The 26,381-nt window shown below is 55.8% G+C and overlaps 3 protein-coding genes across 12 annotated transcripts; 2 read left to right on the top strand and 1 right to left on the bottom strand.

The window, feature by feature from the left end:
• The first annotated feature begins 1,743 nt into the window (after positions 1–1,743).
• Positions 1,744–6,980, top strand: WDR45 (WD repeat domain 45). 4 transcript variants are annotated; one of them, XM_055339011.1, is made up of 11 exons: positions 1,744–1,870; positions 3,300–3,371; positions 3,501–3,575; positions 3,665–3,769; positions 4,672–4,777; positions 4,901–4,995; positions 5,459–5,538; positions 5,654–5,862; positions 5,943–6,044; positions 6,128–6,273; positions 6,517–6,980. In XM_055339011.1, the coding sequence occupies exons 2-11, from the start codon at positions 3,317–3,319 to the stop codon at positions 6,624–6,626; spliced, it is 1,083 nt and encodes a 360-aa protein (XP_055194986.1). In that variant the 5' UTR covers positions 1,744–1,870; positions 3,300–3,316; the 3' UTR covers positions 6,627–6,980. The 4 variants fall into 4 exon arrangements, with proteins under 4 accessions (XP_055194986.1, XP_055194983.1, XP_055194984.1 ...); XM_055339008.1 differs by having other exon boundaries at positions 4,669–4,777; XM_055339009.1 differs by having other exon boundaries at positions 1,755–1,865; positions 4,669–4,777.
• Positions 6,981–7,052: 72 nt separating this feature from the next.
• Positions 7,053–10,205, top strand: PRAF2 (PRA1 domain family member 2). Its single transcript, XM_055339012.1, has 3 exons — positions 7,053–7,608; positions 8,759–8,976; positions 9,394–10,205. Exons 1-3 carry the CDS (start codon positions 7,430–7,432, stop codon positions 9,531–9,533), a joined length of 537 nt encoding a protein of 178 aa, XP_055194987.1. The 5' UTR covers positions 7,053–7,429; the 3' UTR covers positions 9,534–10,205.
• A 437-nt stretch (positions 10,206–10,642) lies between these two features.
• On the bottom strand, positions 10,643–25,741 carry CCDC120 (coiled-coil domain containing 120). Of its 7 annotated transcripts, none has more exons than XM_055338729.1 (11): positions 19,921–20,110; positions 17,926–17,995; positions 17,328–17,427; positions 17,065–17,155; positions 16,784–16,917; positions 15,963–16,103; positions 15,284–15,578; positions 14,879–14,941; positions 14,464–14,638; positions 14,218–14,316; positions 10,643–13,234 (listed from the first exon to the last, which is right to left on the bottom strand). In XM_055338729.1, exons 4-11 carry the CDS (start codon positions 17,111–17,113, stop codon positions 12,292–12,294), a joined length of 1,899 nt encoding a protein of 632 aa, XP_055194704.1. In that variant the 5' UTR covers positions 17,114–17,155; positions 17,328–17,427; positions 17,926–17,995; positions 19,921–20,110; the 3' UTR covers positions 10,643–12,291. The 7 variants fall into 7 exon arrangements, with proteins under 7 accessions (XP_055194704.1, XP_055194707.1, XP_055194706.1 ...); XM_055338732.1 differs by having other exon boundaries at positions 17,385–17,427; XM_055338731.1 differs by lacking the exons at positions 17,926–17,995; positions 19,921–20,110 and adding an exon at positions 25,432–25,741.
• Positions 25,742–26,381: the final 640 nt, after the last annotated feature.

The following is a 26,381-nucleotide window of genomic DNA, read 5'->3' as shown; positions in this document are numbered from 1 at the left end:
GGAGACAAACAGAATTTGCCAGTAACAACAGAGAAGAATCAAGCATGATATATCTGCTGTTTGAATTGAGTGACAAACTGAGTGTTGTTGTTCCATTAGTTGAGATGAGGGAGACAAGAGGGTATTTGAGCCAAAAAAAATCTGAGATCTGTTTGGATGTATTAATTGTGAGCTACTTTAAGAGACATCACAAGAAGATGTCATACAGGCCATAATTTACGTATATACGTATCTAAGTCTGGTGTTCAGGAAAAAGGTCTAGGCTAGAGGCCTAAATTAGTGGATCTCCCAAATATTTGCAATAATTAAGGATACAAGAGAAGTTGAAGTCCCCTAGGGAGAGAATATTGACTACAAAAGCAAAGGGGCCAGAGTCATACCCAAGGATGCTCTAATATTTGGAAATTGGATAAAGGTGGAAGAGTAGACAGAAACAGGATAAAACCAAGAGAGTGGGAATAAGAAACTGGAATGCATTGGGCAGTCATAGGAGAGGGTAGGGAAATGACTGCTGGTTTAGCAAGATTATTCACAGGTGATCTGGTTAAGAGCAGTCTCAGAGACATGGGAGTAGCAGAACCCAAACTGAATTGAGTTAAATATGGTCTGGGACATGAGGCAGTAGAGACTGAAGAATGCCACATAACTGGCCTTGCCAAGGATCACAGCAATGGAGTCACACCTAGGGCAGTATATGGAGCCCAAATTCACAATATGTTGACAGCCTCATACATGAAACAACCCAGTTGAGCAATGCTACATTTATTCCATGGAATGCCAGCAATCAGTTACAAAGTTGGAATTAAAACAGACTTCTATTATATGTTAATAAAAATTTTAAAAAGCATCAAAACAGCACTTGAGAAAAACCATGGCTAGACGGTATCAATGTCAATGCCCTGATTGTAATGTTTTACTATTAATTTTATATGTTACCTTTGGGGGAAACCATTAAAAGTACATCTGATTTCTTTGTATTATTTCTCAAAACTACATGTGAATCCACAGTTACCTCAAAAGTTAAAAGCTGAATTAAAAAAGTATTTCCAGGGCAGCCCAGGTGGCTCAGCGGTTTAGCGCCGCCTTCAGCCCAGGGCCTGATCCTGGAGACCCTGGATCGAGTCCCATGTCAGGCTCTCTGCATGGAGCCTGCTTCTCCCTCTGCCTGTGTCTCTGTCTCTCTCTCGGTCTCTCATGAATAAATAATAAAATAAAATCTTTAAAAAAAAAGTATTTTCAGTAGGCACATAACTGGTCTTTTTTTCCCCACGGTAAGCATTTACCTCTTACCAGTAAAAACCCATTTTTTTTTGGTTTTGTAAACAAAACCAAGGGCGGGGAGGGGCTGGCTTCCCCTGGGCAAGGGGAGTTTCAGCTTTCCAAGGTCTCCAGGTCTGTGGCCGCCCCGGCCTCCCCACCCGCCTCTCTGGAAATCTGGGAGGACAAGTATTTCCAGCCAGGAAGGCCGCTCTAGCCCACCTCGGAGGCCCAAGTCTCGTTAGCCCAGAAAGTTAACGCCTCTCGCTCTCTGAGCAGGACCGAACTGGGGAGTGCTCGGCCCTCTTCCGCTCAGTAAGGGAAAGTGTCTCTCGCCCACCCTCCTCGGCTCCCTCAGACAGCCAGGCCCTAGCACAGCCTCTGGAGGATGCCACTATGACTCACATAGCTCCAAAGACCTGGAACCCCAGTGAGGAGAGCTGCGGCCGCGTTTTCCGGCCAGGATGAGTCACTTCCGGTCACAGACTCCCTCCCCCGGAAGTTAGACCTAATGTAAACACCGGAGCCGGGCGTCTGGGCCCGGGAGGTCAGAAAACCGGGCCGCGGGCGGCACCGACAGCTGGGGTTGGGATCGGGCACGCGTGGAGGTCAGGTTTGTGCAGGCAGCGGAGAACTGGGGCATGATCCCAGAATTGGTTGGAGTCTGGGAGAGGGTTAGGGTAGTGGGTCCCTTGAACCGAGCGAGGTCTTGGTGGTTGGGAGGAGTCTCGGACAAGTAGCCTAAGTGGGTGCGGGCGTTGGTAGGAGTATGTGGGCGGTCTTGGTTATGAGGAAATGGAGGCATCCGGGGCAGGGTTCTTGGGTGGCAAAGAACTTTGGAATTTGGGTCTAAAAAGGGGTCATGGAAAGTGCGGCTGTACTAAGAATTAGTCTTTGGGGAGTGAGACGGTCCAGTGGAGGTGGCACAAGGGGGGGAAGGTAGGTTTGAGCTCTTGGAGAATGGGGAGGGGTGTACTTGGGCAAAGGTCTTGGGGAGATGGGGGGTTTGAAGGGAGTATGGGTGCTCTAGGGCAGGAATCTTAGAGGGGCCTGGGGCAGGCGTCTTGGTGGGGTTGTTACAGGTGGGGGTTTGGGGAGGTGCGTCCTAGGCAAGTCTTGGTGAGGAAGGCGTGCCCTGAGGCAGGGCGTTTGGGGCGGGGATAGAGAATCTGGAGGAGGAATGTAAGAGGGATGGGATTCCTGGGAGTAGGTTCAAGCCAGTCTGCATTGGAGTCAGTGACAAAAGCACATGGAAAGGGATGTCCCAGGAGTGGACGATTGGATGATTTGAAGTCATAGGGGAATCTGTAGGGTATCTAGGGCATAAGGGGGCCTGGGGTGCATCCACGCTGGCCCTGGTTGGACAGAGGTTAGCATGGCATGAGAAGGGGTCATCTGGAGCTAGGCATGGGATCCTGAGGGGGTTTGGAGAAGCCTGGGAAGAGGGAAGGTGTGCGAGGGCTCTGACATGGTGGAATAGGTTGGGAGCCTCAGAAGGGCAGGAGGAGAGGAAGTCCTGTGGGTGGTGGACCAGGGCCAGGTCCAGGGAGGTGTGGGAAGAAGTGAATGTCTTAGCCCTCTTTCCCTGTTTATTGGCAGGTGGTGGAGTGGGATGCTAAGCCCAGGTGTGAAGATGAGAAGTGGGTGGGAGGGGGGTGGTTCCAGGCCACATGGGGCATATGGACCAGGATTGGCTGGGGGTGGGGAAGAGATACCACTAGGGCAAGGACACCCTCTACCCCATTATTTCTGGACAAGCAGTGAGGGCCAGGGAGTAAGAAGGAGATGAGGAGTCCAAGTCAAGGGAGACCTGGAGCTGGGGTCAACCAAGTGGAAGAAGACGGAGAAGTTTCTGGCCATGCTCTTTAGGGTCGTGGAAGCTTAGTGACCCCAGGACTATCCCCCTTTTTTGTTTTCTTTGTAGCCCTGCTGGGAGCAGTAGGTAGTAGAGGAGGAGGAAGAAGTCATTTGAGGACAGGAGTTCTGGGACTTGGAGGGCAAGCCCCAGGACTCTTCCCAACTCTATCCCCATTTGTGTCCAGGGAAGCAATCCTGGACCATGACTCAGCAGCCACTTCGAGGAGTGACCAGCCTCCGTTTCAACCAAGACCAAAGTGAGAGAGGCTTGTGCTTGCACCATTGTGGGTGGGAGGGAGGGAAAGAATGGCCAGAGGTGGGTGTTAAGCCCCTAGCTTCCAGCTGGGCATCCTTTCAGGCAGCTCAAATTTCCCTCATCCTCCCAGGCTGCTTTTGCTGCGCCATGGAGACAGGTGTGCGCATCTACAATGTGGAGCCGTTGATGGAGAAGGGGCATCTGGGTGAGCCGTTGGTGAGGGTGGGGCAGTGGGCAGAAGGGATGGGCTGGGCCTTGGTTCCCACCCCTACTGACACCCTGGTCCTTGTCCAGACCACGAGCAGGTGGGCAGCATGGGTCTGGTGGAAATGCTACACCGTTGCAACCTGCTGGCCCTGGTGGGTGGTGGTAGCAGCCCCAAGTTCTCAGAGATCTCAGGTAAGTGCCCTCATCCCATCCTCTGCCCTCAGCCCAGATTCCCCAGAATCCTGGCTTCCCCAGGCACCCCGAGGCACTGGCAGATGAAGATGGTAGAGCACCTCAGAGTCCCGCAGTGAGGCTTACAGCTGGGAAGTCGTGGATCTTACCGCTTGAGAAGCTTGGTGTTTTGCCTTCACTTAACACTTACTGAATGCCTCCTGTCTGCCATGTCCTTACCTGTGGAGCACTTGCTGTGAGCCTGGGACTGTTCTAAGCACTCAACACATATTAACTCACTTAAAGTCTCATGGTAACTCTCTGTGGCAGGAAGTATTATTAACCCCATGTTTACAGATAAAGAAATTGAGGCTGAGGTCCAGAGAGGTTAAATGACTTTTCCAAAGTCACACAGCCTATTGGTCTAAAAATCTTGAAGCATCTTCCCTGGTGCCTTCTGGCTTTGGGCCTCAGGAGCCATTTCTTCTAAGGGTTTTTGCTGATCCCACTGGGACGTGGAAAGAGAGGCCTGGGCATGTCACAGAGCCCTAGGATCCATTGCAGAAGTCCTCTAGGCGTATGTATTGGGAGCCTGGAGGCAGAAATAGTTACTGAGGGGGAAGTTACAGGCCTGGGTATAAGTTCCTGCTTGGTTGCTGATGGGCAACGAGGTCCTTGGCCAGATACTCACCCCCCTCAAGCCTCTGTTTCTTCATCTGTAAATGAGTATAAGGGTTTGAGAAACCTGTTCTGTCAGCCATCATATCCACAGACGCTCGTGCCATAGGAGGCTCACATTGGTGTTAGCAAAAGGTCAAGCAAGTGGGTTGAGGTCCCATGGGGAGTAGGGGTGGGTCCTGTGTCACCAGGGCTGCCCCTCGCCCTAAATCTTGGCCCCGACAACGTACCCACCTGCCCAGCAGTGCTGATCTGGGACGATGCCCGGGAGGGCAAGGACTCCAAGGACAAGCTGGTGCTGGAGTTCACCTTCACCAAGCCAGTGCTGGCTGTGCGCATGCGCCATGACAAGTGAGCCTGAGGAGGACCCGGGTGGGGGAGGTAGGAGGTCCCCCACAGCAGGCAAGAGGGTTAGTCCTGGATGGGCATCCTGCCCTCCCCTTACGGACATCCTGCATTGTGTGATGCCCACAGAATTGTGATCGTGCTGAGGAACCGCATCTATGTGTACTCCTTCCCTGACAGTCCCCGAAAGCTGTTCGAGTTTGACACCCGGGACAACCCCAAGGGTGAGAGGACCCAGATACGCAGGTGTGAGGGCAGGAGGCAGTGGATGGGGCAGAGGGACAGAAATGAGAGAATGGAAGAGGCACCAGAGAAGCCAGGAAAGAGGGGGCAGAGAGAGAGTCTTTGTAGAAATGCTCAGGTGGACTGAGAGCTGCTTACATTCTCAGTCTGTCCATCATCCTTTTAGCCAGTTCTCTCTCCCCCCCCACCCCCGGGTGCCCCAGATAGCAGGTCAGAGACACCCAGTAAGGACATGGGTGGCTGTGCCAGGGATCCTTGGGCCCTCCTGGGGCTGCCACAGCTGCATGGGGAGGTGGGGAGTCTGCCTGGCCACTTGGGGGGTTCCATGGGTAACCTAGATCACAGAAGGTCAAGGCCTGGCCCTTATGCAGCTTCTGTCCATTTTGAGACTCTGCTCCCCCTCACCAGTGCCCGCTCCACCAACATTGTGTCCTCACACCCTAGGGCTTTGTGACCTCTGCCCCAGCCTGGAGAAACAGCTGCTGGTGTTCCCAGGACACAAGTGTGGGAGTCTGCAACTTGTGGTGAGCTGCCTAGTGGGCAAGGGTAGGTGGGTAAGTGGGTGGGCTGGCTCCTGTGTGGATGGTTGACCTCTGCCTTCTGGACTACCCCAAGCCCAAAGTGCTCCTTCTGCCACAGGACCTGGCGAGCACAAAGCCTGGCACTTCATCTGCTCCGTTTACCATCAACGCCCATCAGAGTGACGTGGCCTGTGTGTCCCTGAACCAGCCAGGCACTGTAGTAGCTTCAGCCTCTCAGAAAGGCACCCTCATTCGCCTTTTTGACACACAGTCCAAGGAGAAACTGGTGGAATTGCGCCGAGGCACTGACCCTGCCACCCTCTACTGGTGAGCATAGGGTATGTGTGGTGGGTTGGTGACCCCAGGCCACATGGCACATGGGCCTCACTGCTGGTTGTGTCTTCCAGCATCAACTTCAGCCACGATTCCTCCTTCCTCTGCGCTTCCAGTGACAAGGGCACAGTCCATATCTTTGCTCTGAAGGATACCCGCCTCAACCGTCGCTCCGCGTGAGTACGCCCTGCCCTGCCCTGCTGTGTCCCCATCCCCCTGCCCATGTACCACACCTGGGCTTAGCCAGTGCTGCCTGCAGGCTGGCTCGTGTGGGCAAGGTGGGGCCTATGATTGGGCAGTACGTGGACTCTCAGTGGAGCCTGGCGAGCTTCACGGTGCCTGCTGAGTCAGCCTGCATCTGCGCGTTCGGTCGCAATACTTCCAAGAATGTCAACTCTGTCATCGGTGAGTGGGAATGGCTCTTGATTCGGGGTATGGCATGGGGAAAGTCCTGCATTTTGGACCTGCAGGAATTTTAGGGCATGGAAAGCCTGAGAGAGCTAGAGTGGGCAGCTCAACGCCACCATGAGAGGGATGGCATGTGGACAAAGGCCTGGAGGTAGACCATGGGCTCTGGGTCGCTGGAGAGGATCGGAGCATGTGGCTTCAGCAGGTTTTAACCTTTAACCCGTTCCCCCCCTCTTCCAGCCATCTGTGTGGATGGGACCTTCCACAAATATGTCTTCACTCCTGATGGAAACTGCAACAGAGAGGCTTTTGATGTGTACCTTGACATCTGTGATGATGATGACTTTTAAGGACACTGTGGGTTGTGCAAGGGTCCTGCAGTGGCAGCAGATTGCAAAGCCTTCAGGGGATCAGGAGTGCTGTGGAAGCTACCAGCCCGCAAGCATTAATGGGGCAGGTGCCCACCTTCCATTCGGCAGCACTATGCCTAAACAGCTCACTTCCCCCAAGCACTTCTCGGTGACTGTGTGCCTGCAGGGCCAGGCCAGGGACCCAGGGAGGGAGCAGACCACCTGGGGCTCCCAGCCTGAAGAAGACTGCTAGGGACCCAGAGGGAGTGCCCTGATTAAATCTGTGGGGATTAAAAAACCTTCCCAGAAAGAGACATCTCTGATGTGAATGTGAATAAAAGGCCCTTGATAGTATTCACGGCTGGACCTGGGGGGTGTGGGTGGGGCCTGGAGGAAGTTCCAAGTATGTGTGACCCTCTTGGACCCTGAGGACAAGGAAGCAGGATTGGCCCCCTGTTCTGACAGTTCCTATCTGCATGTCCTAGAATGCCTGCTGCGTACTTGTGCCATCAACACCTCCCAGAACAGTCGCCCTCGGGCGCCCCCACCTGGGGACGAATGGAATCGTCTCTCCCAGCTGTGGAGACTTGATTTCCCGGCAGCCCTTGCAGCCTTACAGTTCTGGCGTGTTTGCCGGTGTTTCCGGTCACATGTACTACTGTTGCGTAGTCCACCCAGCTGGTTAAGAGAGCGGCTGCTCGGTCCAGACTTCATTTCCCGGTGTCCCTCGCAGTGGCGTGGGGTGTAACGGGGGTTGTAGTCCGGCGGCTCTTCTGGCTGGTCCAGCTACATTGACCGGCAGGATGTCGGAGGTGCGGCTGCCACCGTTACGCGCCCTGGACGACTTCGTTCTGGGGTCGGCGCGCCTGGCGGCTCCGGATCCGTGCGACCCGCAGCGTTGGTGCCACCGCGTCATCAACAACCTCCTCTACTACCAGACTAACTACCTTCTGTGCTTCGTCTTCAGTCTCGCTCTGGCTGGGTGAGGGAGGGAGGGAGATGTCGGTTGGCCTGGGACGCCTGCGGGGCAGGGAGGGTGCACCCGCGGGATCTTGAGATGGGGGATGGCAAGGCTGGAAGGGCAAGTTCCTTAGAGATGGAGAACCTACAGGGCCTGGGAGGGGAAACTTGAAGGAAGTCCAAACGTGGCTATAAGGAGTGCCTTGGGTGGGCTAGGGCCCCGAGGATAGAAGGTCAGGAGGATGGAGAATGTGGGACTGGAGGAGAGACTGGGTAAGGAGCTGGACCTGAAGATAAGGAGGGCTTGAAAGTGAAAGTTGGGGTAGAGGGGGAAGATGTGAGTGATGGGGCCAGATTAAGGTGGCCCTGGAGGACTTCGGGCAGGGACAGGGATGTGGTCAAGTTGAAGGGTTGGGAGGATGGGCTGGTAGAGGCTCTGAGCTTGGACGGGAGCCTGGCTGTGATTGGAACGTTCCAGGAGCAAGTACCTCTTGGGGAACTTGAACCAGGGGTGGAAGGCCTGAGAGCAGAGAAGGGTGGAGAACCTGGAGGGATTTGGGCAGGGTTGAAAGCGACCCTTTCAAGGGGTTCTAGCAACGATGGAGAGGTCTATAAGAAGTGGGAACTTGGATAGGGAATTTGAAGTGGAGAAGTCTGGAAGGGGTCTTGTAAGAACTCCAGGGAGTGGGAAATGTCTGGAGACAGAATGCCTGGAAGGGGAATCTACGGGGCTGGGCCCATAGGAGTTGGGGGTGGGGTCTAGGGGGTTGGAGAGGGGCCCTGCGGGGGTGGGGTCTAGGGGGTTGGAGAGGGGCCCTGCGGGGGTGGGTAGGGTTGGAAGGAAAGAACTGGGAAGGGCTGGGAGCCTGGAGGCCTAGCCGGATGAGAGGGCCAGAAACGGGAGAGCTAAGGAAGATTGGACTGTAAGATTGACAAGAAAGAAATGAGGGCCCACAGGGCTCTTGGGAGTCGGAAGCCCTGAAGGGTGGAACTGTTGGGAGACAGGGCTGGCAGGAGTTATTTGCCGGGCTGGGGGACCCTAAAGGGGGGAGGGGAAACCAAAGCTCGGGGCGCGGGATTGAGTGGATGGTGGTCCGGGAGGCTTGGAGGCTGGGCAGCCCTCCCCACCAACCCCCGTCTGCTGGGCTAGCTTAGTCCCATTGTCCTTGCAGGTACATGCGCCCACTGCACACCCTCCTAAGCGCGCTGGTAGTGACGGTGGCCCTTGGTGTGCTGGTGTGGGCGGCTGAGACTCAAGCAGCTGTGCGCCGCTGCCGTCGCAGCCACCCCGCCGCCTGCCTGACTGCAGTGCTTGCCTTCGGCCTCCTTGTTCTCTGGGCCGTGGGCGGCGCTTGCACCTTCCTGCTCAGCATCGCAGGGCCAGTGCTTCGTGAGTATCCGCTACCCCGCGACGGCCCGGCCTGATAAGCGGCCAGCGCTTGCGCGCAGTGGCAGGCCAGCCCTGCCCTAAGAGGGGGCTGGGACGCCAGGCGGGCATGGCCACACCCCCTTGACAAAGCGCTTTCCCTGTATTTGCCTTCCTTCTGGGAACACCCCTCTCATTACTGCCCTTTCAGGCCTCACTTTTGGTATTGTCTTCCACCCGCCATGTCCCTGTTACCCTATGCCCTCCCTAGTCACGCCCCTGTTGCGAGGCTCATTCCTGGGCCACACTTTAAGATCAGAGGCATCCAGGCCACTGGCCACTCTATTGGCCTGCCTGTGCTCCAGTTCCCCACTCAGCCCCCATTGGCTAGAAGCTGAGGTCTTGTCCCACTGACCCCACTCCTCTCGGCACTGCCCGCAGTTATTCTGGTGCACGCCTCCCTGCGCCTGCGAAACCTCAAGAACAAGATCGAGAACAAGATTGAGAGTATTGGTCTCAAGCGGACGCCAATGGGGCTGCTACTGGAGGCGCTGGGACAAGAGCAGGAAGCTGGATCCTAGGAGTCTAGGATCTGTACCCAAGACCTGGAGAATGCCACCCCACCCTGACCAGTACCGGGACCCAGAGCCCTTTCCTAGCCCATAAAATTGAGGGGCCCATCCAGTTCAAAGAGCAGAGGACATGTGAGACCGCTCCCCCACCCAGGTCCAAAATTGGGATATCTCTCCTACCCAGCCCCCATTACCTAGGGCACCACTCTTCCCCAGCCCTGAATTTGGGGCTTGGAGACCAGAGCATCCATGGCCAGCCTCAAACTCTGGACCCAGAGATACTCCAGCCCCCAGTCTGGGACCTGCCCATCTACCATGTTCATCCCCAAAGCTGGGATCTGGGACCAAGGCATTCTCTTGAACCCGGGATTAAGGCTCTTTACCCTACCCCAGCTTTGAAACCAGGTCAGGGCATTGCCAAATCTTGAACCCTGGCCCCAAGTGTTCCCAGCCCCCTTCAGGACAGAGGATTCAGGCATCCTGACCTTGTTGAACCCTTGGTTCCAGGTGACCCAAACACTCACAAGTCCCACTTGCCTCCCTCCAGCTTCCAAATTTCTACAGTGATGAGGACCATGGGGTGGGGTGGGGTGGGATGGGGTGAGGTGAGCCAAGCCCTGACCTGGCATGGGGCATCTGTATCAGTGTTGCTGCAACAATAAAGGCTGTTGCATCGCTCGAGCCAATGTGGGCTTCTGGGGTAAAGTCCATGCATTTCAATGACCAGAAGTGGCCTTCTGCTTTTCCGTTCTTGCTGGACTCTGGATCTCTTTCTGTCAAGTATGTGGACTGAAGGCAGGGGGGCCGCTCGCTCTCAGCTCCTTTTTTGAACCAGTTACCTCTAGAGTGGCATTCACGCACAAGATAGTTAAGGGCAGAGTGTTTCCTATCATTTGTATCACTGAGGGCTCTCGTTCAGGGCTGGCAAGGAATCTGAGCACAGACAGGCAAAAATGTTGCCCCACATCACAGCAAGTCAGTCCAGAGTGGATGACATTATCACAGGCTATTTCTGGTGTTGTATCTTTTGTAATGTGGCATCATAAAACTATATTACCTGGTCTTACCCACATGTGTGGGGGCCCCAGGCAAGGCAGACAGAGGAGAGACACACTGAGTTCAGTTTACACATTTATTATAGAAATCCCCTTCCAGTGTGGGTTAGTGTCTTGGGCCCAGATCCATTGGTAAAAAAAAAAAAAAAAGAAAACTTTAATACCAGGTAAAGGAGGTAGGGGGACCCCCAGCTCCAGAAAGTCACAGATAGGTATCATAGAAAACACAGCTTGTGTAGATTTGTTAAAAAAGAAAAAAGAAAGCCAAAGGAAGATGTGACGTAGCTGTGGCCAGACGTCACCTGAGGATTTTACTGGCATCCACTAGATACCAGGTTCCACCACCGCAGCATCCCAGGACACAACACACCCGATAGCTCTGCCCTTTGGCCCTCCTGCAGGGCTTCCTGATTGGGACAGAATGGGGCAGACGGTGCCACCAGAGGCTGGGCCATCTCATCCTGTGGGCAGAGGCAGCGGGCACAGACAGGCAGACAAGGACTGGGGCTCCCTCAGGCACCCCCAGGGGTAGGAAAATGAATCCAAGCCCTCTACCCAGACTTCAGTCCTTCCAGATGTGGGCAGAGAGCCCACCTCCCCAAGAACTGCTCTGGTGGGGGGTGGCAGGGAGTTTTGTTCACACCAGAGTCTCCTGGCTGCCCCGAACAGGGCCCTGAGACCCTCTATGGTCCATTTTATTGGTGGGGGGTGTGCTCCTGAATGGAACAGGGTGGGCATGAGGACAGGAATGAACCCAACCAGGACGAGATCAGTTTCCCTTTTATAAAACGTCTAGTGTTGGGGGGGGGAAGACAGTGAATACCTAAATCACAACTGTAAACAGAAATGGAGGAAGGGGCTCAGAGTCCCCATTACACTATCCCCCCTCTTTTGAGCTGGCTGAGGGCCCCAGTTCCCAGCACAGTGTGAGAGGGGAAGCGGGGTGTCAGACACCTTCGTGCATCTACAAGGAGCCAGGGGCCTTGGAAGAGCAGGTCGGCACCCCCCAACCCCCAGGACTGAGAGCAACCACACCCCAGGGTTTGGTGAGGTCAGCTGTGTGCTCCCCAGATTAAAGTCGTGCCCGGGCCAACAAAGGGCATATCAGAAGGGGTCAGACCAGTGTCCCCGGGGTCTGGGGGTCAGAACTGGAGGACTGCTCCCCCTCTAGCGTCAGGTCACTTAAACGAGCGCTCAGCTCCGGGGGGTACAGGAAGTCCGCGTAGTATCTTTAGAAGGGGTAGCAGAATCCAGACAGGGTGGCAAGACAGAGGAGAGAGGAAGAGACGAACAAGACACAGAAAGAGAGGAAAAGAGGCTCGTTAAAGAGGTGGAGGCAGGCACAGGACAGCACCTTTAGGCTTGCAAGCGTAGGGGCGCAGCAAAAGGAAGAAGAGAAAGGCGAGGGGCCCAGGAGGCCCTTCCTCCCAGCACCCTGCTTTCAAGGCTCATTTTCAGCTGACATGCACGGTTTTGTTCAAATATTAGAATTCTTCTACAGTCTGGCAGAAGACTACTGCTGCTGCTGCTGCCAGGGCCCAAGACACCCCTCCACCGAGAGAGACCCCAGGGATTCATGCAGGTCAGGCAGGGCCCGGGACTCTGGGCCGAGGCTGAGGCTAGTTCTCTGGTGCTCTGAGTCCTTAGCTACCATGACTGGCTGCTCCGAAACCTGGATACCTTTGCCATCTGCCTCAAGAGACCCCTACCCATTAGTAAAAGCACCCCCCATACCTGCCGGAGACAGGGGGTGCCGTGAAACTCCTCGAGTGCGGGAGCGGCGCCTGGCTGGGGGCCCCATACAGCGCCTGGCCCACCTCATAGCAGCGGGCATGGAGGAAGGGCGGGTGTTGCGGACCCATGTGGGGGAGCACGGGCCGGCGCTGGGGCCCGGCGGCCAGTCCCGAGTTGCGGATGTACCAGTCCCGCAGCCCCTCCAGGGCAAGGTTCTTATGGCCGCTGCGTTCACCAGCCTGGGGGATACGGGTGGGTGGGGGCATCCACAGCAGGGGGTTTGGATGCCCCTCTGGACCCTCGGTGGCGGCGGCCTCCAGGGGCAGGCCACAGGGCTTGGTGCGGGTGGCCCGGGCGTGGGGATCCTTGCTGCGGAGGAGGGGGCTGCTGCCATCTGCTGCATACACGGGTGGTGGGCCTGGGAGCACGGTGAGGAGCCCATCCCGGCGGGAGAGGGGTCCTGGGACCTCAGCTGCTGGCAGCAGCTCCCCCCAGCCTGCCCCGCCACCACTACGGGGCAGGCCCCGGTCCAGGGAATAGTCCAAGAGGAAGTCCCCGCACGCAGGTGGGAGCCGGGGTGCCCCACGGGAGGCAGGGGCAGCTGAGCTAGGCCGGGCAGCCCGGGGAGGGTCTGGGGGGCCAGTCGTGCGGGAGGAGAAGGCAGGGGTGGGTTGTGGGCGCTCATACAGCACCTCGCTGCTCTTGCAGACCGGGGGGCCGGTGGCAGGGGGAGCCAGAGGCGCAGGTGGGGAGCCAGCTCCCCCACCGGCCGCCCGGTCCACAAGCAGGGCCTCAGAGCTGTTGCTGCGACGGGTGCGGGCTGCGAAGAGGGAGGCACGGTCGGAGATGGGATCTGCCCGGGGGAAGCCCATCTGGGAGTCCTGGCTGCCGGACCACTGGCGAGAATGGAGACCTTCGGGTCTGGGGACACAGAGGTGGGGGTGACAGGAGTAGCATCAGAAATAGCAGGCCAAGTGCCTGCCAGACCCCACCTCTTCCTGAGCTTTCACTGGTGCATCTCTGAAGGAGACCCGATTAGAAACCGCATGTATTCAGGTGCTAAGCGGGGGCATGTAAAAGGCGGTGGAGGTTCTGTCCTATGCTGGGGGGCAGAGGGACGAAAGATGTATGGGATGTTGATGTATGTCAGTGCCAAGGGAGATGGAAGCACGTGCAGGGCTGGAGAGGAAGTAAGGACAGGGGAGGGCCAGCAGAGGGCTTTCCCCAATACATGGGATCCTCAGCCCTTCCTGCTCCCGGCCTCCTCCACGATGGGGTCCCAATCCTGGGGCCTGGAATTCAACTTCCCAAACTCTCTGTCCCTACCATATGTATAAACCACCCCAAACTATCATCCTGCCAGCACCATTCTCAGAATGTAGGTGCCCTACAGACAGGAGTTTTGTTATGTTCACAGCCGGGGAAAAGCAGGCGCTTATCAAGTATTTCTTCAAGTAGAAGGATACAGTGGTTAGAAGCATGGACTCTAGAATCAAAGTGGCCTGGGTTCAAACACCAGGTCTTCAGTTTAGTATCAAGTCACTTAACCTCTCTGTGCCTCTGGCTCCTAATTTATAAAATGGGAGTAACAACAGCATCTACCTCACAGGGATCTAAGGACAATTACGTGAGTTGACATCATGGAGAGTACCAACTCCCAGCAGATGTTAGGCACTCAGTACAGGTTAAACAGAACTTATTATGCGCACAGTGTCCTTCAGAGGCAGATACTACACCCATCTCATAGATGAGAAGCAAAGATTCAGAGAAGGGAGAGGACTTGTTCAAAATATACCTTTCAAAGCCCAGCCTCTCACATCCCACACCCTTTGCTAATGCTCTTCTCATCAGAACTACCCCTTCCTTCCTCTGGTCATCAAACCCACCCTCAAGAGTCCCCTTACTTGCAGAGCTGGGGGCCAGTGCCCCGGGTGAGGACAGGGGTGGCAGGCACACTTCGTCCCTCAAAACTGGAGGCACTCCTAGGCAGCGAGCGCGTGGGGCTAGACAAAAGACGGGCAGGCCCAGATGGGGGCCTGGGTTAGAGACCATACCCACCAGAGCAGCCCAGACCATACCCACCTCCTGCCCCAGCCCAGGCTCAGGAGCCCACTCCCAGCTCCCTGGGGAGGGAAGGGGCTCACCCTCACCTGGTGGGGCTGGCCACAGAGTTCCGCCGGTTCTTCAGATCCCCATAAAGATCTGACGGCGGTGGTTTCCATGGGGTTCGCCGCTCGGGGCTGCCCCCAGACACTGCCCGAAGTTGGTCCCAGGCCTTGGGTGGTGAGGGGCGCTCGGCCAGAGGGAAGCAGCCACGGGGCTCCTCTGGGAGGAAGGCGACAAGTAGGGGAGAAGTCAATGAGAGAGAGCCTGGGGGGCTGCAGGCAGAGGGTGGGGCAGGAACTAAGGCAGGAGGCTGGAAGTGGGGATGATGAGCGGGTCAGGGTGATGCAAGAAAGATGGGGGCCCCGTGTGAGGATGGGGTATGGCTAAGGAGGGGTTAAAGAGGGAGTGGAGGGGCTGAGCATCAAAGGATGGGTGGGCTTGGGGCACAGGGGTCCTCACCATTGTCATGGCTGGCCCCAGACTCTGAGAGGGAGCTGCTCTCTGAGTGCAGAACTACGTCTTCTACAAGGGAGAAGGGGGAGACCCGGGCCTATCAATGCAATCAATGACACCCCTGGATGGTCTCCTCTCCGCCCTGTTCCTTCCCAAGAACCCATCTTTACCTGAATCCAAGACTACCTGAGGCTTGGCTCCTGGTTTTCCTGGTGCCATTTGGTCAAGTTCCCAGTGGCCATACCCTTACTGCAGGGCCAGTCTATCACAACTCCTCTCCCGGGTCAGGTCCCTCAAGTCCCACCCAGCTCCCCACCTTTCACTGGCTGGCTGCCTACCCCACCCCTATCATGTCCTTCCACCCATGCCCACTCTCCCACTTTGACCTGTGTGAACACAGGGCTGGCTCACCTTGGCTGAGCTGAGCAAGGCGTGTGCCCAGGCAAATTCCTTGGGCAGTGATGACTGGCCCGGTACACAGGGGTAGAGGCTGTGGCGGTGGGAGTACTGGGAGGCCCAGGCGGGCCCGGAGGTCCCCAAGCTGTTCTTCCAGCTCGTGCAGCCTCCGCAGTGCATCTGCCTGGACCTGGCGCCGGCGCCGGCGCTGCTCAAGGCTCAGCTCAGGGGCCAAGGCTAGGCGGCGAGCCGCAGCCGCAATTTGCTGCTGTACTGACACTTCACGCTCCAGGGCCTCAAGAGCCAGCTCCTGCGGGGCCCACCCAAGAGGGCAGGATCGGACCGAATGTTCGAAATGGCCAAACATGGGGCATGGGGGGTGGGGGGGCAGAGGCTGTCTGGGCTGGAAGAGGAGCCTATTCTGGGGCGGAGCTCATATCTTCTGCAGGCGGTGCCTGTCCTGGTTAGGGACTAGACATACTCATCTTCCCCAGGTGAGAGGCTTATCACAATGACAATGATGCAGGGGCCCAGCATCTTCCTTTAGAGCTGGAACCCACATCCCTCAAGCCATTCTCTTCTCACCTTAGCCTCTCCCTCCCCTGGCCACAACTCCAAGGCTGCCCAACTTCCTCTGGGCTCCTCCTCTGTACCTGGCCCACCCCCATCATGTTCCCTAGGCCCCTCCGTTCACCTCAGCAGGGCATAAGGAGTGGTGTGCAGGGTTGGGGTGCGAAGGAGGGTAGCCTCGGGCTGCAGGGGGCCGCCGGCGGACCAACTGGGGCCGTTCACCAGGCTCTAGTGGACACTCAGGGGGCAGCTGGCCAGTCAGCTCCTGGTGGGGGCAGGGGACAGAGACTACCAAGGGTTAGTTGGGGGAATGAGGCAAAGCGGTAATGACTCCAGAAGTCCTACTAGGAGCTCAGCAATGTTCAGCTGCCCATGCCTGTTACTCCTCCTCCTTCCTCTCCATTCTCCACCCAACAGGTATGCTGTGGACTCTCAGCCCTCGATGGCCCAAATCCCTGGGGCAGTGGGCATGGGAGGTAGGGAGACCTGATTTGGAATCCAGAATTCTTTATTCTTTGTAAAGGCGACCCAGTCTATACACCATACATTCTGTAACACCCCCCTTCAGAGCCTGGGGCTGCATGCTCAGAACTGCATTATTTCTGGCAAACCGCGTAGACATTCACACCGAGAGGGCTAAATCAAAGCTCTAACTCACCCCTTGGCAGTTTCAGGTCAGGTTTTACTGCCAGATTTTGGAAATAAGTATTGTTTTTGAGGGTTTGGGGGGTTCCAAATTGCTGATAGGGAATTGGAGGCCTGTACTGCCGCATTTTAGTGATTTCTAAGACATCTGAGTTGGGCTTTGAGGAGCTAGAGGGTGACAGGGAATCTGCAGCCCAGACAGGTGGCTCAGCAACTGGTGCCACCCAAATCTGCCTACTTGGGGGCCCCATCCCCTCACCACCCCCTCTCAACCAAACGCTCTTAGGGTTGGGCCCTCACCGCCTCCTGGAGACACACTTTGCGGAGCTCCTGAAGTTTCAGGCTCAGGGCCTCCTGTAAGGCCCGCTGCCGGTCGAGCAGCCCCCGCAAACGCTCTGACTTCACCTGGGGGGCAGCTTCTCCAAACAGGGCAGCTAGATACAGAGGGAGCAAAGTTCAGAGCAAAGATCGGCCAGGGTATCCTGGTGCAGCTGTGGGGCTGGGGACCAACCCTTTCCAAGTAGGCAGGTGGTGACTCAGAGCAGGGGAGGAGAGGCAGAGAGGGAGAACTGGTCACCTACCTGAGGCATTGAAGGTGGGAGAGCTGATCAGCTGACCTTTGACTTCCATCCTGGTGCTGTCGAGAGGCCGTGGCTGATGGCTGGACAAGGCCTGGCAGTGATGCATGGGAGCCATCAAGGGAGCATTCTGCATCCACTCCCCCCTGCCCCTACCGAACTTCCCGTGCCCCAGCCGGGAATGAGGGGTACCCTGACCCCACCCGCCTGATGGACCTGCCCTCTCAGAATCTGTATCAGCGCCTGGACCCACTGGGTCCTGGTACCTTGGTTCCCTTCCCATTGAATGGAAGCACAGCACGCGGGGAGCTGGGCGGACTTACAACGCCTCCTCAGAGGCCCATGGGCCGCAGTCAGGAGTCTTGCCTAGGGAGGGAGAATTAACGGTACGGATTCAACCAACTGTAACAAGGATAGGCACCAATTAAGCACCTCGATCATGTAACAGCCACCTTCCATGCCACGCTGAATCTTCCTACCACCTTTTGATGGCAACTCTGGCATTATCGGCCTCCCATTTTCGAGATGAGGGCAGTAAGGCACAGAAGGGTGAATACCCTGCCCATGGCTAAGGGTGTAGCTCAGGCCCACCCCTCCAGCCTGATTCTCCTCCACTGGAGCAGTTCCAACCCCACCGATGCCTCATGAGCTCCCCGCCCGGCAGGCCCCAGGGCCCTTGCCCAGGCTATGGCTGCCATCTGGAGTGCTTTTTCCACACCATGCCTCTCCAACCCCTGGTTCTCACTTAGATTCTGGGGCTTAAATATCACTTCCAGAGGTGCGCCCCTACATATGGCCCCTCACAATGGCTGTCCAGCAAGAGACTGTGCTTCCCTTGCACGTTCTCGAGGACAAGAAACATACCTGTTCTGTTTTCAGGGTATCTCTGGCACTCAGAACACTTCTGAGCAAGCAGCAAGTGCTCAATGAATGGCTGTTACAGAAATGAAAGAATGCTAAGGTAGCCAAGCTGGGGATCTAGCGAGATGTGTGGATCTCTACTTGTCCCAACTTCATCCTGCAGCCCCGATGCAGCACGGGGAGTGTTCACTTAGTCCCAGGACCCCTCCAGCCCCTCTCCCCACCCCAATCCGTCCTGTACCCAGCACAGGGAAGTCACCCTGCTGGGACTGTGAGCAACAAAGTCCACAGCTGCAGATAACAAGCCTCCTGCCTCCTGCTTCCTTCTCTGCCCCCAGACACCCTGGCTGACCAGCCTCCCTTGGCTGGCTGCCAGCCCTGCCCTCGTCCCCTCCTCTGGAGTTTGCTCCTTCCCTCCCACATCCTGATCGGTCCCCAGCTGACATCACCTCCTACCACCTGGTGTGACCTTAGGTGGCAGGCAACTAGGAGGGCCTCATGAGGCCACAGAGGTCCCATCCCCTCCTACTCCCCAGCTTGTCATGCCATGGGGACCAGGTGTGGAAAAGACCCAGGCAGCTAAAGAAGTGTAAGTTCAAGCCCCTTCCCCATCTATCTACCAGGTGATGGGGCCAAGCTGCTAATATGGTGCCACCAGTCCTGCTAGTGACTCCTCAGAGTCTGTACACCTCCCAAAAAACAGTGGCTCCCTGTACTCAACCTCAGGGTCAGGGGTCAGTCCCTAGAGCCTTTCTGCACATCCCGGCAGCAATGTGCACTTTGCAGATGCCCACACTCCAAGGTCTGATACTGCCCAGCGTGGCAGGGTTTCCTCGAGGTCCCAGCTCAGCCTCTTCAGCCCCTAAGCTCCTGGAGCTCCTTCTTCCCCAGCCCCTTTGAGTCTGAGGAATTCTCCCAGGGTTCCCCTAAACCTTCCTCCACCCTGACAGGAACTTCAACTCCTCCCCAGTGGATCCATTCATTAGGATTGCTCCCACATCCGATGCTGGGCTGCCTTGAGCCTTCCTTCCCTGAGAGCTCATGGCCCTGGAAGTCAACAAGGGGTCTAGACAGGAACCCCTACTCCACCCTGTCAGCCTGACCTCGGGGACATAGCTTAGGCCTGAGTCATGGGGTCACTGGGTAGGCTAGACACAGGGTCAATGCCCCACACCCAGCTCCCAAACCTCTGCCTTTGACTCGCCTGCCCTCTCTGCATATTTGCCCCAGGGTTGAGAACTGCCCCATCCCCACCTGGAGACTGTGAGAAGGGGGATCCCAGCGGTCCCCTGCCATAACACTCCCCCACCCCAGCCCCCAAGTCCTGTCTTAGGATAGGCTGCAGCAGGAGAGCTGCAGAGGGTACCACACACACACCCAGAGGCGGGCCCAGCAGGTTTTTCAGGTCTGTCCTTCTGACACCACAGCCGAGAAAGAAATTCCTGGCTGTAATGACTGTTTACAACCAAGACACCTCACCTGGGTGGCACCCTAGCACCCTCTGTGGGACCCCCCCATTTCCATATCTTGCCACTATCAAGCCAAGTACAAACTCCCAATGTCTGGGACTGCTCCCTTCACTGACCTAGAGCCCTCCTCCCAAAACTCTGGGTGAACAGATGGGGGGCAGGCAGGTGTCCGGAAGTAGTTTCTCAATAGCCCAGTCTGGGCTTTCCCGAGGGGCTAGGTCCCAGGTTGCAGGAAGGCAGAGGCTACTCCCTAAGGGAGGAAGGGGGAGAGGAAGTAGGGGGAACAGTGGAGAAGGGGGAATCTGGCTTCTCTTCTCCCCCATTCCTTCCCCTTGTTCATTTCCGGCAAGGAATCGGCTTCACGCCAGGAGAGGAAATTGGATGTTTTGGGCTTCGCTCCTCTACTCAGGCCCTCCTTCTTCACTGCACCCCTGACATAGACCTGGCTTTCTCCCACAGGAAGCCTCTGTATACCCTATACCCTTCTCCCCCGACCCTGCCCCTGGGCCCCCTGTTTCCAGGTGCTCACCAATGCCAGACAGGTGCTGTGAGGTAGCCTCAGGTACCTCAAAAAATAGTTGTCTCAAGCAGGCCCTGTTCCAGCTGGTAATGGCAGTGAGCAGAGCGGGTGAGGAGTGGGTGAGCAGTGAGCTTTGTGGCGGATGCCTAGGCCACCTCCCACTAGGCAACAGCCCAGCCTACCTGGCCAGGGACTGGGCCAGCCCATATGTCTTAACCCTTGCTTGCCTGTCACCAGGGCTCAGGACACCCTTAGGGGCAAGTCTCAGGGCCCGGTCCCTCTAGGGTGTCCAGCATGGCCAAGAAAATAGCTCAGACATCCCCACTTACCCCAGTAACCTAGTAGAGAACTGAGGAAGAAGGGCAAAGGGTCGTGGGTGTATGTGGCTGCCTCTGGTCCTACCGGGTGCCCACATCAGACCCTGCCTACCCCAGAGTAGCACTTTGGAGCTGGGGATGGGATTCCTGGGACTTGTTGAGCACATAGGAGGCCTTGGGTATAAATCGGATGTGTGTCTCTTGGAAGCAGGCATCACATACCTGGGGTCCCTACCCTTCCCTCCCAGGGCAAGGCATGGGTGAGAGAAGGTTTGGTGCAACTGCCATCCTCACTGGGGTAACAGTTTCCCAAGCTGGGGACAGGGGGGTCAGCTTTTCCAAGGAAAGGCCGGGGCTTTGAGACCCGACCACCTTCCATGCCTCCAGAAGAAATCATCCCAGCAAACTGACAAAGCGTGCATGTGTGCATCCCTCCTGGTCCCTACAAACCTGGGAGGATGATGCAGACCCAGCTCTTCATAGCCAGCTTGTAGATGTGGAAGCTAAGGCCTGGAGAGGTGAAGAGGCCTGGTTCTGATCACAGAGACATAAGAGCAGGTGGACTCAGAACTTAGGGGGGCCGGGTCCTGGCTTGGAGGCAGACAGAGGCTCCTCCTGCAAGGGAGGAGGAGTGGGGAGGGGGCTCATGCTTCTTTAAAGCCAGGCTGGCTCCCCCCCGCCACTCCTCCCCCTTGGGCATTTCTGGCCAAGAGTCTAGGAAATTGAGGGCTCTGGCCTGCCCCGGCACATACCACACATCCTGTGCTCCATTTGGGACCATCTGCTCTGTGACCTCAGGGCCCAAGCCCAACCCAGCCCCTGCAGTAGCCCATGCTGTGATGTGAAAGAGTAGAGTGAGGAAAGCTCCCTCCCCACTTGGCAAGGGGGCCAAGCCTGGAGGGGAGTGCTCTATCAGCAATGCCCTACACCTCCTATAAGTGTATATATACACATTCTATGGAGGGCTCCTGCCACCCTGCCCACCTATCTTCCTGGGGGTGAGATTTCTGGCATGGGACACAAAGGGTCCTTTCATCTGCCCCCTTCTCCCCCCTTCATTGCCTAGGGCTGCTGGAGGCAGCAACCATGAGGTGGGTGGCTGGGTGCTGATAGGGTGTATCCCCTCAGCCATGGCCTCTCCTGCCTCTTGTAGGACACCAAGAATGCTGGGAAGAGGGATGCTTATGAAACCAGAGCTTGAGAGGGACAAGGGTATCTGGCTAGCAATGCAGACCGAATATCCTGGCTTAGCTTTCCTCATCTGTAAAATGGGTAAACAGCTGTTACAGAGCCAACAGAGGCCAGAGTCACTTTGGAAGGCATTTCAGAGTGCAAGGAAACTCACACCATGTCATTAATGACTGTTAATAACAACAATAATAACCCTGGGGGCACCTGGGTGGCTCAGTGTTTGAGCATCTGCCTTCGGCTCAGATCATGATCCCAGAGTCCTTGGATCAAGTCTTACATCAGGCTCCCCGCAGGGAGCCTGCTTCTCCCTCTGCCTTTGTCTCTGCCCCTCTCTCTGTGTCTCTAATGAATAATTTTTTTTCTCATGAATAAATAAAAAAAAAAAACCTGTGCAGAGGTGGGCTGGTGCAGGAGTAAGGAGGGGAGGGCAGGTAACTGGCCTCTCGAGCCAGGCAGACAGGTGGGACAGAATCATTTGTTCCAGTCCACAACTTTTAACAGCCTGTAAGATGGCCAACCTCTAGGCCCCAGCCTGGCCAGGACCTGAGCTTCAGGTGGCCTCATGTAGGGGTAGCAAGTAGTGGCTCTAAGATTCAACCCTGGGCAGCCCTGGTGGCGCAGCAGCTTAGCGCCGCCTGCAGCCCGGGGCATGATCCTGGAGTCCCGGGATCGAGTCCCACATGGAGCCTGCATCTCCCTCTGCCTGTGTCTCTGCCTCTCTCTCTCTCTCTCTCCCTCTCTCTCTCTCTGTCGCTCATGAATGGATGGATGAAATCTTTTAAAAAAATAAGATTCAACCCTGCTCTGCCACTTATAGCTCTGTGACTGACTGCCTGGACAAGTCACTTAACCTCTCCCAGGCCTCAATGTCTTCATCTGTAAAATGGGGGTGACAACATGTACTTCACAGGACTGTTGTGAGCATGACATGAATTAATGCACTGAAATCTTGCTTAGGACAATAATTCGCCTTTGGTTAGTGCTCAATATGTATTGGCTGTCATAATTATACTATCCCTCCCAATTCAAACTCAGGAATGTGTGTGTGTGTGTGTGTGTGTGTATTTTTTCTTTTTTGAGACAGAGCTGAAGAGCTGGTATCCCTCAGCTTCACCTGATAAATTTGCAACAGAGTTGTTTTTCTCTGAAATAAATTTGTCCAATCTCTCACTATCCAAAGAAAAGAACTCAATGTATTCAGATGTACTGCTAAGACCAAGCTGGTATGCTTCAGCCTCCAAAGCCTCCCTACTTGCTATCTAGATACCGAACCTTCCCCAATGATTAAACCAGACATATTTGAAACAGAGCTGTTTTCTATCATTATCAGCCCTCTTGCTACTCAACATCAAAAATTCAGGAACCAAACATATTCAGGTAAATTCTCCAAATGCTTACTACCCATATACAGGAACTGAAAGGATTTGGATATACCTGAGGTAGAACTGCTATCCCCCACTCTCTGAGCTTTCCCTCACCAGACAAAATGCAGGAGCCAAATATATTCACACAACACAGTACTCTTACTATCCCAACTCTTGCCACTGGAGCTCAGGGAGATGAATCAATTTGAATATATTTTTTAGTTGGAGTCGTTATCCCTCATTATCTGAACCCTCCCCACTCACTATGTAAAATGCAAAAGCAAAAAACCTCCAGGTAACTTGGTATCTTTCACTGTTGGAATTATCCAAGCTCTCCCTCTCAGAAGTCAGGTGCCAAACAAACATCAGAACAATGAAGGACACTTGTGTTGTTATTAATAGGTTCGGGTAGAGGCACCTGGGTGGCTCAGACAGTTAAGCATCTGACTCTTGATCTTAACTCAGGTCTTGATCTCTCAGGATTGTGAGTTCAAGCCCCATGTTGGGCTCCATGCTGGGTGTGGAGCCTACTTAAAAAAAAATTAGGTTTGGGACACCTGAATGGCTTAGTGGTTGAGCATCTGCCTTCAGCTCAGGTTGTGATCCCGGGGTCCTGGGATCGAGTCCCGCATCAGGCTCCCCTCCAGGGAACCTGCTCCTCCCTCTGCCTATGTCTCTGCTTCTGTGTCTCTCATGAATAAATAAAATCTTTAAAAAATAGGTTTGGATAAATGTTTTAGATAAATGACATGGGTCAAATATCTTGTTATTCAAGTTCTCACTACTCTCTATGACAAATGCAGGAACAAAACAGAACTGAATAACATGTTACCTTCTCACTATCCAAATTCTCCTTGCTTGTCCTCAGAATCAAGGAGATTCAGTGAGAGAATCGAGAATCTTGTATTGCTCTTATTGTTATTGTCACTACTGGATAGGACTGAATCTAACACCCAGTGACTCACACACACACCTGCCCCACAGAGGTGGGATGGACTTAGCACTGCCATTTGTATTGTTTACAGTTGAGAGAAGGGGGATAGAATCCCCCCATCCCCATCTCACCCCTACCAAGCCTCTGGCTTGGAATGGACTTTTTCAGGCCGGAAAGCAGAGATCATGTACACCCAGGTTCAAGACTAGGAGATAGGGGTAGCATGACATGGAAGGTTCCCACATACCCCTGTGTTCCCCACTCCTGCATGTTTGCTCACCACACCCCCCACCTTGACACGGGGCAGCCCCCAACCTAGCTAGGCTGGAAACATGATCCAGATCTCAGACTCCCAGAGAGTCACTGAATAATTTAGGGTGTTCTTTCACACTTGGGGAGGGTGGGGGGTGTAGGAACAGTTCCATGCCCCCCTGGAGCAGGCAGACAAATGCAAGCTCTGCGTGAGATCACTGGGTGGGGGTGAAGGACATCACAAACGAAAACCTCCTTAAGCCACACAGGGCCCACAAGGCTTCTTGCTCTTGTTCATGCTGAGAGGCATTTGGGATGAACCGGAGATAATGGGAACATTGGAACCTCCGAGTTCAGGGGCAGGGTATAACAGGACTCAGTTTTTTTGAGCTCAGATGAGATGGAAAGTGGGTGTTAGGAAGAGGGAGATCTGACTGGAGTGGAGGGGCATGGTAAGGGATAGGATGGGGGCTTCAGGTTGGGAGAGGATGAAGGAAGAGAACAGGAAGGAGCGCAGGGGGCAAGAGAGAATCAGAGTCATTGTAGGATGGAGGTCAGGAGGCAGGACAGAGAAGGAGCCAAGACACTGGCCAGGGGGTGGGATGGAGTGAGGTTTAGGACAAGGGTCAGAGAAAAAGTAGGGGGCAGCAAAGAACAAAAGAGCAGGGCAGAGTTAGTATAGGATAGCTCTCAGAAATGATGACAGGCCAAGACAGTGCTCAAGGAAGGGGATAGGGAAAAGGGCAGGTTCAGGATGGAAGTAAGGAACAGGAAAAGACTGGAACAGAATAAGGATAGGAATGAGGACAGTGATGGGACAAGAGAAGTCAGGGGAAAACAGCACAGGACTGGGGGCAGAGACAGGGCAGGAAACAGAGGGATGGTCTAAAGGGAGTGGGCCAGGTTGGAGATGGGGAGTCAGGAGGGGACCAGGAGGATAGTACTGGGGGGGGGGGGAGAAAGTTTAGAAATCAGAGGTCAGGAATCCAGACAGACCTGGATCAGACTGCGATTAGGGGGACAGGACATGACTGGAAGGGGTTCAGGGGCTGGACAAGAGTTTGGGGCACAGGCCAGAAACTGGGATGGTCCGGACAAGGCAAGATAGGCTTCAGAGATGGAACAGGGTCAAGCCAAGGATCCTGAGAACAGAACTGGGTGGAGTTTGGGGTCAGAACTGGGTGGAGTTTGGGGTCAGGACTGGGTTTGGGGGAACAAAACAGGGATTGCGGATCACGCCAGGCCAAAATATGGTTAGGTGGGGGGTCAGATCGGAGGTCCTGGGGCCAAGACTGGCCAGAGCTCGGGGTTAAAAACGGTGTAGTCAGGTCAGGTAGGGGTCAGGAGTGCGACCACAGGGTCAGAGGTCGCGGGTGCGCGCGCAGGTACATTCCCTGTTGGCGTTTCCGGGCCCTCACTCCGCCCTGTCTCCTCCCTTCTTCTCCAGGCGGGCGTTACTCACCTAGGGTCCACGTCCCGCGACGTAGGCGGGGTCGCTGTGGGCCAGGAAGGGTGGTGGGTTGCGCCCCTCCCTCGCCGCCGCCCGCTCGTCCCCGGCCTCGCGCCTACTCCCCTTCCGCGCCCTGCCCGTGGGCCGCTTTTGGCCGCGCAACTGTCAGCCGTGGGGGCCAGACTGGAGGTGCGGGGAGGGTGGGAGAGGCGCGCCGGCTCGGCCGCGGTCGGTGGACCCCGGACCCCCCCCCCACCCTCACCTCGGGTCCGTCTGCTCCCAGCTGCACCGACACAGCCGTGGCTGAGCCCGAGCCTGGGGAGAGGTGGGGGGACGGGGGGCGGGGCGCGAGACCACAGCAGCGGCGGAGACCTAGTGCGCAGGCGCCAGTTTGGGTCTTCGATTTTCCTGCCCTCGGAGCGCCAGGAGCGAACCAGCTGGGAGCGCGTGCGCACACGCTTCCTCGAGGGCGGTGGAGTGCTCCCCCGCCGAGGCCACGCCCCCCCAGTGATCAGCCGGCTGCCCCTCACCCGGAGTCACCCCCCACCGCAAACCCCCAAGCAGTACCCGAAACTGCCTTTTTGGGCCACCACCACGTCTCTAAACTCTCCTCTAAACTTCTGTGTCCCCCAAACCACCCTCCATTCCCCCAACTGTATCCCCAAACTATTGTTTATTGATCCCAAGCAATGCCCCCAAATCCACCCTCCGTGGACTCCCAAACTGTAAGAATAAACTACCCTTCACTACCCCCAACTCGTTCCCCTAAACCGTCTGCAATCAGCCCTGAAACCATCAACCTCCAAAGAGCACTTCCAAATCACTCTCCCATCTATCCCCAGTACACACCGAAAACAACCCCATGGACCCCGAATCAGTCTCCATGTCCCCTCCTAACCATACTCTGCAGCCCAAAACTATACCTCCAAACCACTCTTCAATGACCACTATACCCAACCTTG

Source organism: Nyctereutes procyonoides, unplaced genomic scaffold (genome assembly GCF_905146905.1).
Source record: "Nyctereutes procyonoides isolate TBG_1078 unplaced genomic scaffold, NYPRO_anot_genome, whole genome shotgun sequence".
Classification (NCBI taxonomy): Eukaryota; Metazoa; Chordata; class Mammalia; order Carnivora; family Canidae; genus Nyctereutes; species Nyctereutes procyonoides.
The sequence above is the reverse complement of the archived record's forward strand: the minus strand, read 5'-3'. Positions and strand labels throughout refer to the sequence as shown.

What these genes read in the sequence shown, in the direction of transcription:
- PRAF2 (XM_055339012.1), top strand. Translation starts at nt 7,430, where the DNA reads ATGTCGGAGGTGCGGCTGCCACCGTTACGCGCCCTGGACGACTTCGTT. An exon ending in TTCAGTCTCGCTCTGGCTGG is followed by an intron (nt 7,609 to 8,758) that starts GTGAGGGAGGGA and finishes TTGTCCTTGCAG; the next exon opens with GTACATGCGCCCACTGCACA. An exon ending in CATCGCAGGGCCAGTGCTTC is followed by an intron (nt 8,977 to 9,393) that starts GTGAGTATCCGC and finishes CACTGCCCGCAG; the next exon opens with TTATTCTGGTGCACGCCTCC.
- WDR45 (XM_055339008.1), top strand. Translation starts at nt 3,317, where the DNA reads ATGACTCAGCAGCCACTTCGAGGAGTGACCAGCCTCCGTTTCAACCAA. An exon ending in GATGGAGAAGGGGCATCTGG is followed by an intron (nt 3,576 to 3,664) that starts GTGAGCCGTTGG and finishes GTCCTTGTCCAG; the next exon opens with ACCACGAGCAGGTGGGCAGC. An exon ending in GTGGGAGTCTGCAACTTGTG is followed by an intron (nt 5,539 to 5,653) that starts GTGAGCTGCCTA and finishes CTTCTGCCACAG; the next exon opens with GACCTGGCGAGCACAAAGCC.
- CCDC120 (XM_055338735.1), bottom strand. Translation starts at nt 17,113, where the DNA reads ATGGAAGTCAAAGGTCAGCTGATCAGCTCTCCCACCTTCAATGCCTCA. An exon ending in TCCCACCTTCAATGCCTCAG is followed by an intron (nt 16,918 to 17,064) that starts GTAGGTGACCAG and finishes CTCTGTATCTAG; the next exon opens with CTGCCCTGTTTGGAGAAGCT. An exon ending in AAGTGTGTCTCCAGGAGGCG is followed by an intron (nt 16,104 to 16,783) that starts GTGAGGGCCCAA and finishes TGCCCCCACCAG; the next exon opens with GAGCTGACTGGCCAGCTGCC.